A 19,225-nucleotide genomic window follows, 5' to 3' on the forward strand; every position below is an offset into this window, starting at 1 on the left:
ACAGATAGTCGTTCATCGTTACTTACCACAAATTTATCCTTAAGCTTTTCATAATCTTGGGCACTTCGTGCTTCTCTGCTGACCTCCTTCAAGCAATCATTGACGCCATCCATCCAGCCAACCGTTTCATCAACCCTGAGTGACAAGATAAAAAAAATAATGAATATTATACCTGTGACGAAATTTTTTTCTTTTCTGGCACAATATACTTATACTAAGTTTAATTTTTCTTCAAACAGCTGTTAGATTAAAATTGTCATGGCCTAGCACAGGCTTTTGCTCCTCAAACATAGCAAAAATCAAATCCATTATGACTAAAATATTTTCCCAACAAAATTATTCCTTTAACAAAACAGATTATATCAATAAATTCATCAAAGAATAAAGCTTACTGGAAAAAAAAAGCCCTTCCCAAAATGATTCTTCAATAAGATTCTTAAATAGCATCAAGTTATTATAGAGAAAAAAAAAGCCCTCTCCAAAATGATTCTTCAGTAAGATTCTTAAATAGCATCACGTTATCATAGACAAAAAAAAAAACTACACTGGAAAAATCCTTGATGGAACCTTAATTGGCTTCAGTTTTCAGAGGGATAAAAGAACCGCACACTCACTTCGCTTCATATTCCTTCCACCTCTCTGGAATCTGATCCAGGTGTGACGCCATGGTGCCAATGCGCGTCTGGATCTCCAGCCAGCGGGCTGTGCATCTCTGGCAGTCCTCGATTAAGCTCTTGTCGTTTTTCTGCAGAAGAATGAAAAAAGTGATAAATATTTTTGGGCATAGGATTAAGAAATATTTATGGACATATGATGAGACTTTGATTTTTCTGAAGATGATGATTCATAAAATAGAATTGGCTAATTATCGAAATTAACCTAAGATTAAAAAAAAAAAAAGTCCCTTCGGAGGAAAATCTTCTGTACTTTTGCACTGAATGATGACCTCTCTTGACCCGTAGAATTAGCTGAGGGTCGAAATTAACCTATGATGACCTCTCTTGACCAGCAGAATTAGCTGAGGGTCGAAATTAACCTATGATGACCTCTCTTGACCCGTAGAATTAGCTGAGGGTCGAAATTAACCTATGATGATCTCTCTTGACCAGCTGAGGGTCGAAATTAACCTATGATGACCTCTCTTGACCAGCAGAATTAGCTGAGGGTCGAAATTAACCTATGATGACCTCTCTTGACCCGTAGAATTAGCTGAGGGTCGAAATTAACCTATGATGACCTCTCTTGACCAGCAGAATTAGCTGAGGGTCGAAATTAACCTCCTCTCTTGACCCGTAGAATTAGCTGAGGGTTAGTTGATGATGATCTCTCTTGACCCGTAGAATTAGCTGAGGGTCGAAGACAACCTCTCTTGACCCGTAGAATTAGTTGAGGGTCGAATTTAACACTTAAGACAACAAGTCCCTTCAAGGGAAACCCACCTTCTTATCATACTCGCGACTTGACAGATCCATGTTGTCCAGAAGTTCCTCTATCCTCGATATAAGTTCTGCCGCGAAGAATTCCTGGAAAAGAAATAACACTTAAATAGTATTTGAAATAAGTCAGATTTTACTGATCATTATAAATTCCGTGGCAAAAATATTCATACCAGAAGACTTCGTGATTTAAGCTACATGTAATTTGGGAACCTTCATTAGCATTTGTTTTGGAAATACTTCTTCAAAATATTACTCAAAAAGACTCCAAAAGAATAAAGAAAATATTACTCAAAATTTAAAGAAAATACTGCTTAAGATTTCTAATGATGAAAGTAAATAGTACTCTAATTATTCCCCAAAACGATACAAAATATTATCCAGAAGACTCCCTAAGCAAAAGTAAATACTACTGAAAAGACCCTCAAAGACGAAAGAAAATACTTCTCAGAAAAGTCCCAGTGACGTAAAAAAAAAAAACACCCAAAAAACTCCCAATGACGAGAGATAATACTACTCAGAAGAGTCTCCAAAGACAAAATAAAAAGTACTCAAAAGACTCCCAGTAACGAGAGATAATACTACTCAAAAGTTTCTCCAAAGACAAAAAAAAAAAAAAAAACTCAAAAGACTCCAACAGACGACAGATAATACTGCTCAGAAGAGTCTCCAGAGACAAAAAAAAATACTCAAAAGACCCCCAGTGACGAAAGAAAGTACTTCTCAAAAGACTCGAGAGATGAAGTACCACTCAAAAGACTCTCAAAGAAGATAAAAAGTACTAGTCAAAAGACTCCCAAAGACAAAAGAAAATACTACTCAAAAACTCGTAAAAAAAACACTACTCATAAAACTCCCAGTGACAAAAAAACTACTCAAAAGACTCCCACTGACGACATAATACTGCTACTCAAAAGACTCCCAAAGTCGATAAAAAATACTAATCAAAAGGCTACCAAAGACAAAAGAAAATACTACTCAAAAAACTCCTAAAGACAAAAAACTACTTAAAAGACTCCCAGCGACAAAAAAAAAATACTACTAAAAAACTCGAGAGAAAAAGTACTACTCTGAAGACTCCCAAAAAAAAAAAAAGTACTCTACCTCGTGGTTCCTCCTGATGGCTTCGACGTTCTCGTTCTTGTTGTAGGCCTTCTGCTCGCTGGCCAGTTCCTTGTCGATGTCTCGCAGGAACATGTAGAAGGTGTTCTCGTCCAGACGGAATTCCAGCTGGAATGATGTAAATGAGCTCATTATAGAGACTTGATAGAACACTGCGGTAGTTACCATTCACATAGTTTGATTACTTACTGGTGTTTTTATCCACTGCTGTGTGTCAGTATGTAGCCTTAATTATATATATATATATATTATATTATATATATATATATATATATATATATATATATATATATATATATATATATATATATATATATATATATATATATATATATATATGTTATATATGTTTCTAAGTCATTAATTTAACCTATCAGGCAAATTTGTCACTCACATTAATCCACGCTAAGTGGCTATGTAATAGCTTTCTTTTTTAATTTTCTCCAAGAAAGTTGACAAACAAACATTAAGTAGATGAGGGACCTAAGGAAATTGAAAAATCCACCTTCAGTAGATGAAGGGGCTTTTTAAACTTTTTTTCAAAACTCACCTTCAGTAGATGCAGGGGCGCATGCGCCATGACGTCATCCCACCTCTTCTGGATGCTGCGGATGGCCATGTCGATGGCCTCCTGCTCCGACTCGGCCACATAAATCTGGAGATCTTGCCCCGTGGTCACCACCTTCAGGAGCAGATGCTCTGGGGCGTTGATGAAGAAGTCCTGTGAATGAACAGGAGAAATATGTTACTGATACAAATCATTGTGTCAAATGAATGGGAAATGATAGTAGTAGGCTCATGTTCGTTCACTAAGAAATAATATTCAGTTTTTATCAGCAAAAATGACCCAAAGCTGATCTTACTTCGGTTAAGATGTAGTAAACACTGGCCTTGTTAGAAATTAAAATACAGTAAAAACTGGCTTCTTCAGGATAAAATATAACCAAATTCATATGCATAAGTGAGATGTTCATCTTAAAATACAACCAAAGCTGACCATACAGCCAAAATTTGGCCTTGTTCAGGTTAGAAAATACAGCAAAATTTGGCCTTGTTCAAAAAATTTTTGGCCTTGTTCAGAAAAATACAGCAAAATTTGGCCTTAGAAAAATACAGCCAAATTTGGCCTTGCTCAGGTTATAAACACAGCCAAAATTTGGCATTGTTCAGGTTAAAAATACAGCCAAAATTTGGCCTTGTTCACGTTCAAAATACAGCCAAAATTTGATCTTGTTCAGGTTAAAAATACAGCCAAAATTTGGTCTTGTTCAGGTTTAATATATAGCCAAAATTTGGCCTTGTTCAGGTTCAATATAGAGCCAAACTATGGCTTTGCTCAGGTGGTTAAAATACAGCCAAATTCATAACATGCACAGGTAGGCTGTTCATCTGAATGACACTCTTGTCCCTTTGCCAAAATCATCAACCTCCATAAAATTCCAGTCGGCGCCTTCCTTACCTTGTGGGTTTCCAGGTAACTCTTGGTGGTGATGGCCTTCTCCTGGAAGATCTTCTCGGCGCTGGAGAGCCACTCGCTCACTTCCGTCTCGCATTCCTTGAAGCTCTGCCAGCAGCGGATGCTCTCGCTCATTCGCGTTTCCCAGGCAACAGACGCCTCGGTCACAGTTGTAAATCTTCAAATAGAAGTACAATCTCACATAACATATAAAAACCCAAACTAGTAACAAGCCACCAAATAGACATGAAAACGACAGTAAAAGAAAAATCAACAGCATGGATAACGACTTCTGATCAATCCCAATAATGAACCAGAAACAAGAACATTATAAACTCAAAATTGCAAGAGAGTACACGCATAAACACCCTCCTTAATACCACTCCCATCGTCTCTCACTGACCTATTGGTGAGGCTGGTCATCTTCTCCTGGAGGTCCTCCACGTTGAAATTCTCTCCTCCGTTGACGGTCCTCAGCAGGTTTTGGTAAACCCTGTTCTTGGTATCCAACATGCTCTTGTAATACAGCTGGCGTGAAAAGAACGCCTGTGGAAATGCAGAAGGTTACTTTTTCAGTATTCAGTGATCGTAGTGAAAAGACATCAACGAAATATGACCTGTCCTGAAAAGCGAATCGAAGGCTGGGTAGTTTTAGTTTCTCTACTGGAAGGAAAATAGTTTTTCGTATCAAGGGAGGCTCAGTTTGTGAAAAGTTGTTTGACAGTGATACCTGGCATGGAATGACATGACAGAGTGGAAACTTGGTCCTGTTGAAGGAATGGTAGGTCGTACAAATAGCAGCTGGGTGGGACTTCAGATGAACGTAAGCTTTTATGTATCTTATTGCAGGTCTGGGGGTGGGTAGATAGGAGTTAAACGAGAGGAACAGGTTAAACGGTCGGGTCAGGGTTCAAGCATGCTTACCCAAAAACAGGAACCAGTTGCTCTTAATCAACTTCGATGGGCCTATAATCAGAATTTCATTATCAAACCCTTTCTTGATACAAATACATAAAATGAAATCTACTGTACAATGCTGAGAAAACACATAAAGTTAGCTTCATAAATGGGACAGCTTAAATCCAGTCGACCAGGAAGAGGGGAAGAAAGAGGGGGAACAGACGACCAATGATGAGAAATGGAGGATAAATGAGTACACTACAACAGAGGCAAAGGGCTCTACTACTTCCTGAGTTCAACTACGACACGAAAAACAAAAACACAACGAATTAGACGTTAAGTGACACAGCTCACATACACAAAAAAAGACAGTGCCGGATCTAAGGATTAATAAGTATTAATAAGACACTCTGCAACACTCACTATCCTAGACCTAGGTACTTGAGAAGTTCGTCGAGGTGGTTATTATCAGACTAAGAGAGAGAGAGAGAGAGAGAGAGAGAGAGAGAGAGAGAGAGAGAGAGAATACACTAAATACTTCGCAACCACTTCGACCAGGGGTACTATACTCTGTCGTGACCTACCCTATGTTTTTCCAGATGTATTCGTGTCGTCTTATTGGTGCCCTTGAAGGAAAAGGGCGACGCGGGATCTCCTCTCTACGCAAGGCAACAACAGAAAGACTCATTACTCCTTTACCTCTACAACCCCACTACCACTATACCACCACCCCCTCCAGGACATGACCCTTCTCCTCCTCCTGATCTAAAGAGTCCTTCTTCTTCGATGGAGGTGCACTGAATGTGGCAAGTGAAGTTTCTAGGGCATAAAACCATTCATGTTTGGGTATTCTTCCGGTCGAGATCGTTTCTGAGATAGCTCTTTGCAACTTTTGCAGTTCGTTAATAAACATGAATTAGCCACTGTTGTATAAGGAGATGCTTCAAATAGCTCTGTTGCAACTTTCCCAAAACAAATTTCAGTTGACAACTGTTGCACAATTCTTGAAATAGTTTTCTGCAATGCTTCCATCTGGCGTATTAATGTAAGTAGCAGATGCAAAAGATTGTTCTTCAGATGGCCGTGTGCAACTTTTCCATTACAAATACTTAAAACTGAATTAAAAGAATTGTTGCTGTGTGTGAATTGTGAACTGTAAAAGTTACAAACATCTATTTCAAGGATTATCAAATGCAAATATTGATAGAACAAGAAGAATCTCGTACAATCTATAACTTCTTAAGAGTTACTTTTCCTAAAAGATTAATTTTCAGTGACAACCGAATCTAAATACTTATCACTGACTCGTAAAAAATTAAGTTCACTTACCATATTTAGTGCACTTTCCATCATCATTCCCAAAAAAATTCTATTCAATTAAAAAAATAGGATGTGGATAAAAAAAAAGACTGAGGGAATGCACTGAACAACATAAAATGAGAAAAGGGGTTTTAACAAAGATTCTAAGGGCATTCTCCTCGATATACAGTTTGGGTGGATATCAGACTAACATTTAAAGGGTACCATTCAAAAAAGGGAAAAAAATTCCAGGATACCATTCTAAAAAAAAAAAAAACACTAAAACAAAATTGGTCCCATGACGCAGTTTGCAAACTATCTAATATCTTTGGAAATTCTCCATGCATAAAATGTCTATTGTAACATGTATGTACTGTATTTATCACTCTGTAATCACAATGATTTATTGGGATTAAATCCTTCTCATGTAACTGACAAAGGGGGGATTGAATTCAATCCCTGGGTAAAATGTGACTACCAATGTGCAAAACTTGACTTGAGACTCAAACGTCAGGTTACTCTCTTAAAGCAACATGGATTCTGTGAGAGATAAATCTAAATTTGAGGATGAGCAGATTTTGAAGCAAGGTAGCTAACTCAAAAAGAACGAACCTAACCATCTCTGAGTCTTTGTTTGATTGCACCTACATTATCATCATGTCGACGTGCAAGTCTAGAAGTCAAGGTCTGCCCAGAATTGGTTTATGCTATCAGTGAACTGAATTATTTCCAGCACATGTAAACTCTTGGTTTGAAAAGCTTTGGAGTAAAGGGTAGTCCCTTCTTCTGTAAGTTATTGTTATTGACCGGTAGTAAAAACAATTAAAATATCAGCTTTTAGCTGATATTTCATAAAGAAGCTTTCAGTCTGATTAGCACTGGAGTTACTGTCAGAACAGGTCAGAGAACATATACTTAACCTCTCCAGAACAATTTTATTTGTAAAAAGCCAAAACAATAATTAGTATACTGTACATCTTGGGGAATAATAGTACCTGCAAACATCTGGGGAGCAAATAACTCAAACAGCGAAAATCAAGCAACTCAATATGTTCTTTCTCTGCATCTTTTCCCACTTCTATGTGGGGTCGATGTTTCTGACAACTTTGCTCCACCTGGCTCGGTCAAACACACCGTCCTCTGACGATTGTTTGTCTCTCAGGCCTTCCCTAACTACATCAGTTGACAAGCAACTCAATATAACGTGGTATAAAGTTGTTGGTGGTAACAACGAAGCACAAAAGAAATAATTGTGAAGCGAACAAAAAATAGGGTACACAACTCAAAAGACCGTTTTATACTGCTGATTTCGTGAATCATTAACACCTTTATTGATCAGTTTTCATCTCTCGTTTTTTAAAAATTGATTATGATTATCATTATGACGTAAATCACTAAAAAATGTTATAAAATACTTAATATGAAACACCCACAAAACGATTTACTTATTGTGAAGACAAGTATGCCTTCGTGTTGATATAAAAATTAGACCTTACTGTCTTAGCTGAAATATATAGTACTTTCCCAGTTCCTGAACAATTTTATATTCTCTTTTTTTTTTTTTTTTTTTTTGGGGTCCTTCTTGGGCACATAAGCATACCATTCTTCCCCTTAACTTTTCATCCAATTCCCTCTGGTCTCTTCCAACTTAGCTGTCCAACTTCTTGAACATTGCATTACTCCAGTTTTCAGATCTCATTTCCGCACGTATCTTTCTGGACTCAGTGGTCTCGTTTTACCAAATAATAATAATAATAATAATAATAATAATAATAATAATAATAATAATAATAATAATAATAATAATAATAATAATAATAATAATAATATATCGAGTGTTTTTGTTTCACGATGTTGTGTATAAAGCAACTAAAGCTACCAAAAAAATAATACAGCAAATTAAAGCAAATAATATTTAAGAAAAATTGAAAAAAATCCAGTTACTTGTGGAGGATAATTCAGGGCAATCCATGTGTGTTGATACACACACAACATACATATAAAGTGTATGCATATACAAACGTATATATAACAAAGGCCAACCTTTCTCGAAGGTGATAATAAGCGTGACATAAAAGTCAGTGGCAAAGCTCAAAGTCATTTATCTGCCAAGGAACATTTTCATCTCTAAGTAAATAAAAATTGATGAACTGCAACAGACGTTTCTGAATCTGAAAACCGTCAAAAACAGGACACCAATTCACACAATGGTTTATTATTGCATTTTGTGCAGGCAATGCAACACGAAGTTTAAACTGCAAACAAAATCACTTGTTTTAAAAATGTTGTTAATGAAAACTTCTCAGTAGATAAATAAGTTTGTTACTCTGCCACCAAGAAGCTAGGCCTTCGCAAAAGGATGGAATCAGCAAGCACTCCAACTCCATCCTGTATCTCTGTGGAGTCTTCTGTACTCCGCTCTGCACAACTGGGATCAAGATTAAATGGCTATAGGCTTAGAGGAGGTGTGGCTTCCAGCGTCAGTACACAGGAGAAGCCTTCTTACCTTCTGTTTCTCGAGTTGGCTCTGAATGAATTCGTTGGTACCGTGGACGGTGAAGGACTCCAGGAGCGATTCCGCTTCGTCGAGCCACTGGTTGATCTCGACGATGCCTGCCTCGACGGCTTCAAGCTGCATGACGATCTGGGAAGAGCCGGGTATTGTTATGAGTGAATTATAGCTCATGCCAAGGAGTTAGCTACCGTAAGCTGATTGGGAAACTGCTAGCTTATCAGATGTAAGTCCTGGCTAAAGTGTTAAATTGATGGTTTTTATTTGAGCAACTGCTAGCTTATCAGAAGTCCCTGCCTTAACTCCTAAATTGATGGCTGCTCTGTTTGAGCAACTGCAAGCTTAACAGATGTAAGTCCTGTCTTAACTATTAAACTGATGGCTGTTTTATTTGAACAACTGCTAGCTTATCAGAAGTAAGTCCTGTCTTAACTCCTAAATTGATGGCTGCTCTAACTGCATTCAGATGTAAGTCCTGTCTTAACTATTAAACTGATGGCTGTTTTATTTGAACAACTGCTAGCTTATCAGATGTAAGTCCTGTCTTAACTATTAAACTGATGGCTGTTTTATTTGAACAACTGCTAGCTTATCAGAAGTAAGTCCTGTCTTAACTCCTAAATTGATGGCTGCTCTATTTGAGCGACTGCAAGCTTATCAGATGTAAGTCCTGTCTTAACTATTAAACTGATGGCTGTTTTATTTGAACAACTGCTATTATCAGATGTAAGTCCTGTCTTAACTATTAAACTGATGGCTGTTTTATTTGAACAACTGCTAGCTTATCAGAAGTAAGTCCTGTCTTAACTCCTAAATTGATGGCTGCTCTATTTGAGCGACTGCAAGCTTATCAGATGTAAGTCCTGTTTTAACTCCTAAATTGATGGCTGCTCTATTTGAAACTTGATGTAAGTCTGTCTTAACTATTAAACTGATGGCTGTTTTATTTGAACAACTGCTAGCTTATCAGAAGTAAGTCCTGTCTTAACTCTTAAATTGATGCTGCTCTATTTGAGCGACTGCAAGCTTATCAGATGTAAGTCCTGTCTTAACTATTAAACTGATGGCTGTTTTATTTGAACAACTGCTAGCTTATCAGAAGTAAGTCCTGTCTTAACTTTTAAATTGATGTCTGTTTTATTTGAGCAACTGCAAGCTTTGTAAGTCCTGTCTTAACTATTAAACTGATGGCTGTTTTATTTGAACAACTGCTAGCTTATCAGAAGTAAGTCCTGTCTTAACTCCTAAATTGATGGCTGCTCTATTTGAGCGATTGCAAGCTTATCAGATGTAAGTCCTGTCTTAACTATTAAACTGATGGCTGTTTTATTTGAACAACTGCTAGCTTATCAGATGTAAGTCCTGTCTTAACTATTAAACTGATGGCTGTTTTATTTGAACAACTGCAAGCTTATCAGATGTAAGTCCTGTCTTAACTATTGAAGATGGCTGTTTTATTTTGCTAGCTTATCAGACGTAAGTCCTGTCTTAACTGATGTATTTGATCAAGCTAATCAGATGTATCCTGTCTTAACTATTAAAATTGGTGGCGGAGCAACTTAGTTGAAGTAAGTCCTGTCTTAACTAAATTGATGTCTTTTTAACTTGTAATGTTTTATTTTTCAGCTGATGTAGGACTTTAGTCAAGTCTATCTTTAACTTGTAATGTTCATGAGTAGGCTGTCAAGTCATATGATACTGAGTACTGTATGAGCACCCTGACATACAGGTAATGGTGTCATCCGATAGTCGTGGGAAGTTTTCGGAGAAATTCTATTTAAAAATTAAATGGCATAATAGAAGGACAAAAAGAAGAAAGCAAGGATTAAATGTCACTACTGTAAAGCATCCTACGACAATAAGTACTACGTCAGTGTTCCCTTTAAATTTTACAAACTTAATAAGTCAAATATCATAAACTCACACAGCTTATATTCCAGACTTTTATGCAAAGGTAAGAGTATTATCACCATGGAAGTTCTTTATGAAAGATCAGAAAACTCAAGGAGATATATAAAAAAAAGTTTACCACCCTCACATGAGTAGAGAACTTTATGTCCTAGAAATGATTCCTGGAAATAACGGCTCACGATGGCTCTTCCTTACCTGCGTGGAGAGATGCATCTTCTGTGGGATGACTGCTCTGAGTCTGACCAACTCTTCCTTCTCTTGTTTCAGCGACCACATCATCCTCTCGATCTCGTCGGGCGCCAGGTCCTGCACGAGGGTCTGGAAGGATTTGGAGACGCTCTTGAAGAGCATCTCCATCTCCTCGATCTCGCTGTTCAGTTTCTGTCGGAAAAAAAGGGGCGTTAAGGATGCAGTAGTAAGTTCTGGAAATTGTGCCAAATGGAGTGGATTCAAATATACTGTACATTGATGGCAAAATATCTTTTGTGTTTGTGGCTGAAATTGTAGGTTTAAAACAAGAGGGTCGAAGACATGGTACTATAGTATCAGTGTGATGTAAATTCACAAGACCTGTAACAGTAAGGCACTAGTCCCAGTGTGAGAAATTGCAATACCTGTACCAGTGTAGCACTAGTATGTGTAACAAATTCACAAGACCTGTACCACCATGGTATGTGTATCGTGACAAATTCACAAGAACGGTACCGGTATGGTACTGGTATAAGTCTGACAAAGTCACAAGCTTCTTGGTATTGCAAACATGCATTTTAATTTCAGGATGTCTTAAATGTGGAGTGTAAATAGCTCCAAAAACAATCTGTTTAGCCACAAACCTTGAGTTGCTCGCCATACTCTTTGACACACTCAACCGAACACACATTCTTGGTGTTGAGGATGACATCGGCGTTCTCGAGCCAAAGTTCCAGCTTGTCCTGTCCGGATCGGTAGTCGTTCTTGGTACGCAAAGCATCTGAACTCAAATGTTAGCATGGTACACACTGTGACAGCCAGTCTTGCTGTTTATAAAGAGGAATAAATTTCAGGGTTTTGGAGAGATAAAGAACAGTCCTCAGTGAAGAAAGACAAAAAATAAGTTTTGGGACTATTAAAGAAAATCATATTTAAGAACCAAAAGCATGTCAAATGAAGAGAAAACAAGGCTAAACAGTGTCAGAGACAATGTGTAGACTGAGTCTGTCCATTTTAAACTACAACTGACTTATATCCACATTAACGAGAATGTGTTATTTTACCTGGAACAGGTCTTCCCATTTGTTATTTACGATGGCAAGTTTCTCGCGGATTTCCTGGGCAACTTCCAGCTTGCAGGTGGCTGCCAGGAAGTTTCCAGTCTCGTTCAGATTCTCGTGTTTCGTCTTCCATTCTCCGAGGTCCTGGAATAGGATATCATGTAGGATTTGATGTACGACAGCTGGATCATCCCAAAGGTTTTGTCAAAAACATGTCAATGGAACAGCTTCCCTTTAGGCACTGACTGACGGCACTGATGTAAAGCTTTCTTCAAACAATCTCCAATAAAATATGTCGTAAACACATTTCGGCAACTTATCGCATACGTTACAAAATATGTCATAAACACAAGTCTGCAACTTATTGCATACATATTACAAACAGGTTGAAAAGTCAATGACTGGAAGTGGAGAACTAATCCATGGCCAATGCTGGATAATGGTATGAAGCACTGGTTAGAACCCCCAATACAGTATGTCGTTAATTTGTGTTCAGCCTGTTTGTGATGTTTGTGCTATAAGTTACCGACATGTTTAAGGCATGTTTTCCTTTGGTGTGGATGCACCCTTAATCATACATTTGTTACTTTTGTCCACACAGTCCTTACTCAATATTGTTTCTTCTTTAAAGACTATTCCTTTGTTTTATTTCTAGTCAATGTATTTTGCTGCCCTTGTTCCTCCTCTGTAATAACATTCAGCTAAGTTTATTTTTCAAACGAGAGCAAGGTTCTGTACGTTTTTATGCAATGTACATGTTTATTTTACTGAGCATCTTTATTTAGTCATATCATATATAACCGTTTCTGCAAATTATCATTTTAAACAAGCTCTCGCTTTAAAAAAATATGTTATTCCACAGCAATAAATTAAATTGTCCAAATCCTGTGAGCTTGCCCATCCTTCACGCATAGAAATGATGATTACTACCTAATGGTTGCTCGAGTTAAGACCAAATTCAAGCTAACAATAACATCTGACATCCCTAATAAATTCAATCTTTGGAAAACATTGGACTTTCAACATATAAACACGAACTTTAAAATCAATCAGGATACTCACCTGGAAGAACTCCATCTTCTCCTCCTCTGGGAGGTTAATCATCGTGAAGGACTGGTCGACCCAAGCTTCGAACTGCTGAGTCAGGTCAATGAACTTCTTCCAGTAAGTGATGACTTCTTCCAGGAGGGACTGGATGCATCTCAGTTCGACGGAGATGTTCTTCCAGCGATCATTCATTTCCAGAAGGAACTTGGCGATGCCCTCGCTCTCAGCTTTGCCTGTTATTAAAAAAAATTATTATGATAGAAGATAATTAAAAACAAAAATAAGCTACATTGATCTCAATACATCAATAAATATTTTGTGTTTAAAAGTGTCATGAATTACAATTTACCATGAAGTAAATGTCACTGGAATGTTCCTCGTATTACACTGAAAATGAACAAATCAGTATATCTAGGTAATCTGCATCACCCAAAAGAATAACAAAACAGACTTTCAATATACTAATAGAGTATTTCAATGCCTGATCCCTCCAGATTTTAAAAATCAATTTCTGCTTTCAACGGCACAAACAAACAAAAAAGGTTTAAAACTATGAATGAGGTGTAATATGTTAAACCATTACAAATCCAGCCACACGGAATGACCATCCCAAAATACAAATTCTTTTGCTCTATATAAACACCTGCAACGACACAGGAACCTCTGTCACAGCCCCCAAAAATCACAGCACCACTACTCACTCAAATTCGAGTCCTTCTTGTAGGCCTCTGACACCTGCTGCATCTCCATGAAGGCGCGATCGAACTCCTGGAAGATGTTCCTGGTGCCCACGAAGGAGCGGTACTCGCTCAGGATCTGCTGGACCTCCTGTTCGTTGCCGTATTTCACCGCCCAGGTCTTCAGCTTCGCCTCCACCAGGATGAGGAACGCAATCAAGCAGTACTGGAGAACGGGGGAGAGAGAGATGAAGAGATGATGTTATGAAATCAACGGTTCTTGGGGTTTTGCTGAGGCTTATATTCCTGCGATGTGGGAAGACTAGTGCCATTTGTGCAATGCTGCCCTAAAATGGAAGACTGCAGTGTCTGCAAAAATACAGAACTGGGAAAAATTGTAGATACTGCAGTTTTCCCTTGCCTTACTACTGATTTTGCAGATACTGCAAATGGGACTCACTAAATACTCGTGAAAAGCATTGAAGAATCATTCTGAAACTGCAGTAACTTGTGTATTTTATGTTTCACGAGCACAATAGGTAGCAAATCTCAATTTAGAAAATTTTACAGATACTGCAGTTTTCCATTTAAGGGCAGAATGGTTCTCGAGTGATGGATAATCATTAGTCTCCATAATACTTATGGAAAGGCTGATAATGTTCAAGTCTTACAATTCCCAGTTAACGGTTACCATCAATCTTCACAAGACTCACCTAAAGCATGGCGCGTGAAATCTAATGGTTCTCATGTAATGTAATGAATAACAATTAATCTTCTAAGACGTAAAAGAATTTTCATATATTCTTCAGCTGTCATGATTCTCAGATAATGTTTTCTCAATTTACGGACCTCAACTTGACAGGGTTCTATACTGATTATTTTTGTTATGCCACCATTTAAGCTGTGATACATTTTTAGATAAATCTCTTTAGTCGAATGGTAGGTGGAAATTATCACACATTAGTTAGGTTCGAGACCTATTTGGAATTGCTGTTATCTGCACGTTATCTACAAAGTCCTCAAAATGCAAAACCTTCGTTATTTAACAGAGTCTGTTAATTAAGGTCAGGTGCTCCTTATAAGGACAGGCAACTTACCCTATGCTCCAGGTACTTGAGCTTGATCTTTCTCTGGGCGGCTCTTGGAGCGATGGTCTTCAGCCTCAGCTCCATGTACTCCAGCTGCTGCGGAGGGATGGCCGTCGCGTCAGGAGACGTCTTCACAGACTCGAAGGTCGCGATGATGGAAGGCAGCTCCGCGAAGAAGGCCTTGTGCTCCTCGATCTTCCTGCTCAGCAAGTTGGCGATCTGGGGTTTTGGAGGAAGAGGAGGAGTGGGTATAAGATTATCAAGTTACCATTTGGGAGGTCAATGTATTTGCAGTTCCAGTTTGGGAGGAGAATGTATTTTTGGAAGAGGGGTCATAAGATGTAGAAGTTGCAATTTTGGAGGTGAATGTATTTAAAGTTCCAACTTCGGAAGTGAATGAAGTGAATGTCTTCAAGTTCCAAAAGTTCCAATTTGTGAGGTGAATGTATTTCGATCTGGGATTTTGCGAGAGGGGTCATAAGATGTACAAGTTCCATTTTGGGAGATGAATGTATTTAAAGTTCTAACTTCGGAAGTGAATGTATTTAAAGTTCCAATTTGTGAGGTGAATGTATTACGATATGTATTTTAGGGGTGGGCAATAAAATGTATAAAGATCCAGTTTGGATCAAACAACAATCAGATTACTCTATGGACAAAAAAATTGAGTAGATACTGTCTAATTTAACGGTATATAAACTCTTCTACTTATCTGAGAACTGTAAAAAAAAATCTATGTTATAGATAAAATATAAAGAAATTTTAAAAACCACCGGTGTAACTTCAAAATTTTCATAATCTAATTTCAGTTTTGTACTTAAATAAATGATCTAAATATCACCAATTCCATATTTATAAAAAAAACAATTTTTTTAAAATATAGTTTTGCAAATGTAAAAGACAAGTTAAAAAAAAATTTAATAGACTAAAAAATCGTAAAGCCTTAATGTAAAAGACACCAGTGATAAAAATAATGCAATGACAAAGACAAAAGAAGTTTTAAAATCGTAAAAGACAGGAGTAAAAAAATAAATGTAAAAACAAAGAAGCATAAAAACACAATATAAAAGCCAAAGTAGCTTGAAAAAAAAGAATAAAAAAATTCTGCAATGAAAAAGACGGAAAACATTTTAAAAACGAAAAAGACAGGAGTGAAAAAAAAAAAAATAAGTGACCAAGAAGCACATAAAAATAAAAAAATAAAAAAAGATGTATAAGACACAGAAGACTAAATACAAAAAAAAAAAACTCCCAAACCTTACGTACCTCTTCGTGCTTGCCGTGAAGCTTGTCCTCCGTGCCCAGCATGGCCTCGGCCCTACTCAGCCACTCGCCGATGGGACCCAAGGATCCAGGTAGCGCAGCATCCAGCAGCCACGTCCAGTGAGATAGTTGCTGTGATACCTGTCGATGCCACAGAGTCGTTATTAGAGATGGTGGTGGGTATGGAAATGATCTCTGGCTTCGTAAGTATGCTCTACTGATACAAGTGCAATGAATTGTGCAAAGTTTACTTTTTAATATATATATATATATATATATATATATATATATATATATATATATATATATATATATATATATATATATATATATATATATATATATATATATATATATATATATATATATATATTAGACGATACATATTTGGAAGGAAAAAGACTGAAAATGAAAGAGGTGAGATAACAAATTAATAAAAAAAAAATCAGAACACATTATAAGAAACAAAAACATGAAAATAAACAAGCTATAACTGCTGCATGTATACCTGGGCTTTGGCCAGGTAGTGCAATCATTACCACTACATGCATCGTATTTAGCTTGTAAGTTTTAAATATGTATACTGTATACACACATGTATAACTGAATCATGAAAGTATGGAACGTTATGAATAAATAAATCAAGACAAAATCCACGAAGGAAAGAGAAACAATGTTTCTCTTTCCTTCGTGGATTTTGTCTTGATTTATATATATACATATATATATATAGTGTGTGTGTCTGTGCAAGGCCTTTCGAGTCTGCTAAATAAAGGACTATAAGTCGAAAGGCCTTGCAGCACTCCATTGTTTCTCTTTCCTTTGTGGATTTTGTCTTTAATTATATATATATATATATATATATATATATATATATATATATATATATATATATACATATATATAAAGTGTGTGTGTGTGTGTCTCTGTGCATTACCTTATTCCAAGATGCAGTGATCTGCGTCCAAGAATCTGCCGTGATTGAAATCATGGATGACTGAGATCCGACCAAGTTCTTCAGCTTCTCGTAAATGACCTTCTTCTCATCTGCTTCGGATTTCAAAGCCCTGAATCGCTGTTAATAAAATAAAAAAAAAAGAACACTTTTAGGTCCTCACCTCTTAAAGAACATTTTATTTTCCTATAGTTGCGTTACAGGAAGAATATTTATAGACATTACAAAGCAGGTTTTTAAGTTTTTAGGACGGAAAAAACGTTTATTTTAATGTAGACTGATATTACTGGATTTATAAGTTTAACGTATTTATAAATATATATTATTAAGCACTAACAAAAATAATGCTCATCAATGGTATAAAACAAAATTTGACAGAATGAATTTAATGCTTAAAAACTAATTTCATTTAATGACAGGCACTTCAACAATTAATTCTACTAAATTTCCACTGCAACGCCCACCCAAAAACACCCATCTTTTTTTAGCAAAAGAGAACAAATAACTATAGATCCCAAAACTTTAACACACACCCACCTCGTAACCGATAATGGTAAACGAATACAGATTTCAAGACCCCCATACCCAACCTCGCAACTAATAATAAAAACAGCAACATATTTCAAAAACGACCCACCTCGTAATTGATATTGCCGTGGGTGGCCGGATCGTGAAGAGTGTCCAGCCAGTTGGACGTGTGAGAAAGCCAGGTCGTGAGTTCGGTGTATTCCATCTCGATCTCGCTAAACATGTCTCCCGTCGCAGCTTCCAGAGTCGGGCTCGTACAAGGCTGTGATGAGAGAGAGAGAGAGAGAGAGGTCAGTTTAAGAGAGAGAGAGGGAGAGAGAGAATGGTTTCACCCAGGTGAGTTTAAGAAGACCAAAGTCTAGACTCTAGAGTTTGTAGCGTCTGATAAATTATGAATCAGTTAACATTCATTCAATTAACAGATAGAAATGACAATAGTTTGTAATACTAGATTATTTGTTCAATGAACACCTATTCATTTAAAGCACTGAATACACAACGCACCGCTCTTGTGAAGTCACCTCGAAGCTTTTAATCAATAATTTAAGCAATATTCAATCCACAGTACCAAACTCTCACAAAAAAAAGCAATCAACCATTAATAAATCAATCAATTAACCATTATTAAATCAATCAATCAATCAACCATTCCATTCCATTCCAGGACACCAACAACCAATAAGACCGTCTCTGTTCTCCTCCTCCTCCTCCCCCTCCTCCTGCCGAAGACTTACTGGAACGCTTGTCGTGCCCGGCTCCGGGAACTTGTAAACCAATCATCAGTCATTATTAACTAAATAAATAAATCAATCAGTCAACCAACCATTCCATTCCAGGACAATTACCAACAAGAGCCTCTGGGAACTTGTAAATCAATCAATTAACCTCTATAAAATCAATCATCAACCATTCCATTTCATTCCTGGAATATTCCATTCCATTCCATAACATCGACTACCAACAAGAACGTCTCTGCCCTCCTCCTCCCCCCCCTCCTGCCGAAGACTTACTGGAACGCTTGTCGTGCCCGGCTCCGGGAACTCATAAATCAATCAATAAGTCATTATTAAATCGATCAATCAATATACCATTTCATTCCAGTCCTGAAATATTCCATTCCAGGGCACCAACTACCAAACAAGAACGTCTCTGTCCTCCTCCTCCTCCTGCCGAAGACTTACTGGAACGCTTGTAGTGCCCGGCTCCGGGAACTTGTTGAGGAAGGAAGCCACGTAGGTCATGATGGACTTCTCGTCGGGTTTCTCCACGTCCACGTCCTCGCAGTCCAGGAGGCGCGCGATGCCCAGGCCCTTTTCGGCCACGTTGAAGGCGGTCTCGAGGCGGGCTTTGTTCGTCATCTGGGACATCCTCTGAACGGAGAGAAGGGATGCTCAGTATGTTGGCGGAAACGAGGGTTTTGATCCGAAATAAACCATTATCTTTATACACAGATGTGTGGATTTTGAGAAATAGTAGGCGAAAATGTTTTTATGTGAAAATACGTCAACATTATGTTTGTGGACTTGAAAATAGGTCAATATCAAGTTTGTGGACATGAAAATAGATCAACATTATGTTTGTGGGCGTGAAAATGGGCCAACATTAAATTTGTGGACGTGAAAATGGGCCAACATTAAGTTTGTGAACATGAAAAAGGGCCAACATTAAGTTTGTGGTCGTGAAAATGGGCCAACATTAAGTTTGTGAACATGGAAATGGGCCAACATTAAGTTTTTGGACATGAAAATAGACCAAGATTAAGTTGTGTACATTAAAATAGG

The 19,225-nt window shown here is 37.4% G+C and overlaps 1 protein-coding gene across 1 annotated transcript in view; it reads right to left on the reverse strand.

The window, feature by feature from the left end:
* LOC136830105 (uncharacterized) overlaps positions 1-19,225 on the reverse strand; it is a 375,313-nt gene that overhangs the window by 262,210 nt on the left and 93,878 nt on the right. Inside the window, 19 exon segments of the mRNA XM_067089297.1 lie at positions 27-135; positions 615-745; positions 1,440-1,523; positions 2,541-2,666; positions 3,109-3,279; positions 4,018-4,192; positions 4,418-4,560; positions 5,499-5,573; positions 8,720-8,857; positions 10,832-11,017; positions 11,470-11,634; positions 11,890-12,030; positions 12,949-13,166; positions 13,635-13,836; positions 14,708-14,917; positions 15,965-16,102; positions 16,899-17,036; positions 17,554-17,706; positions 18,626-18,814. Of these exon segments, the coding sequence (XP_066945398.1) occupies positions 27-135; positions 615-745; positions 1,440-1,523; positions 2,541-2,666; positions 3,109-3,279; positions 4,018-4,192; positions 4,418-4,560; positions 5,499-5,573; positions 8,720-8,857; positions 10,832-11,017; positions 11,470-11,634; positions 11,890-12,030; positions 12,949-13,166; positions 13,635-13,836; positions 14,708-14,917; positions 15,965-16,102; positions 16,899-17,036; positions 17,554-17,706; positions 18,626-18,814 (2,892 nt within the window).

The sequence above is a fragment of the Macrobrachium rosenbergii genome, chromosome 46, assembly GCF_040412425.1.
Source record: "Macrobrachium rosenbergii isolate ZJJX-2024 chromosome 46, ASM4041242v1, whole genome shotgun sequence".
Taxonomy (NCBI): domain Eukaryota; kingdom Metazoa; phylum Arthropoda; class Malacostraca; order Decapoda; family Palaemonidae; genus Macrobrachium; species Macrobrachium rosenbergii.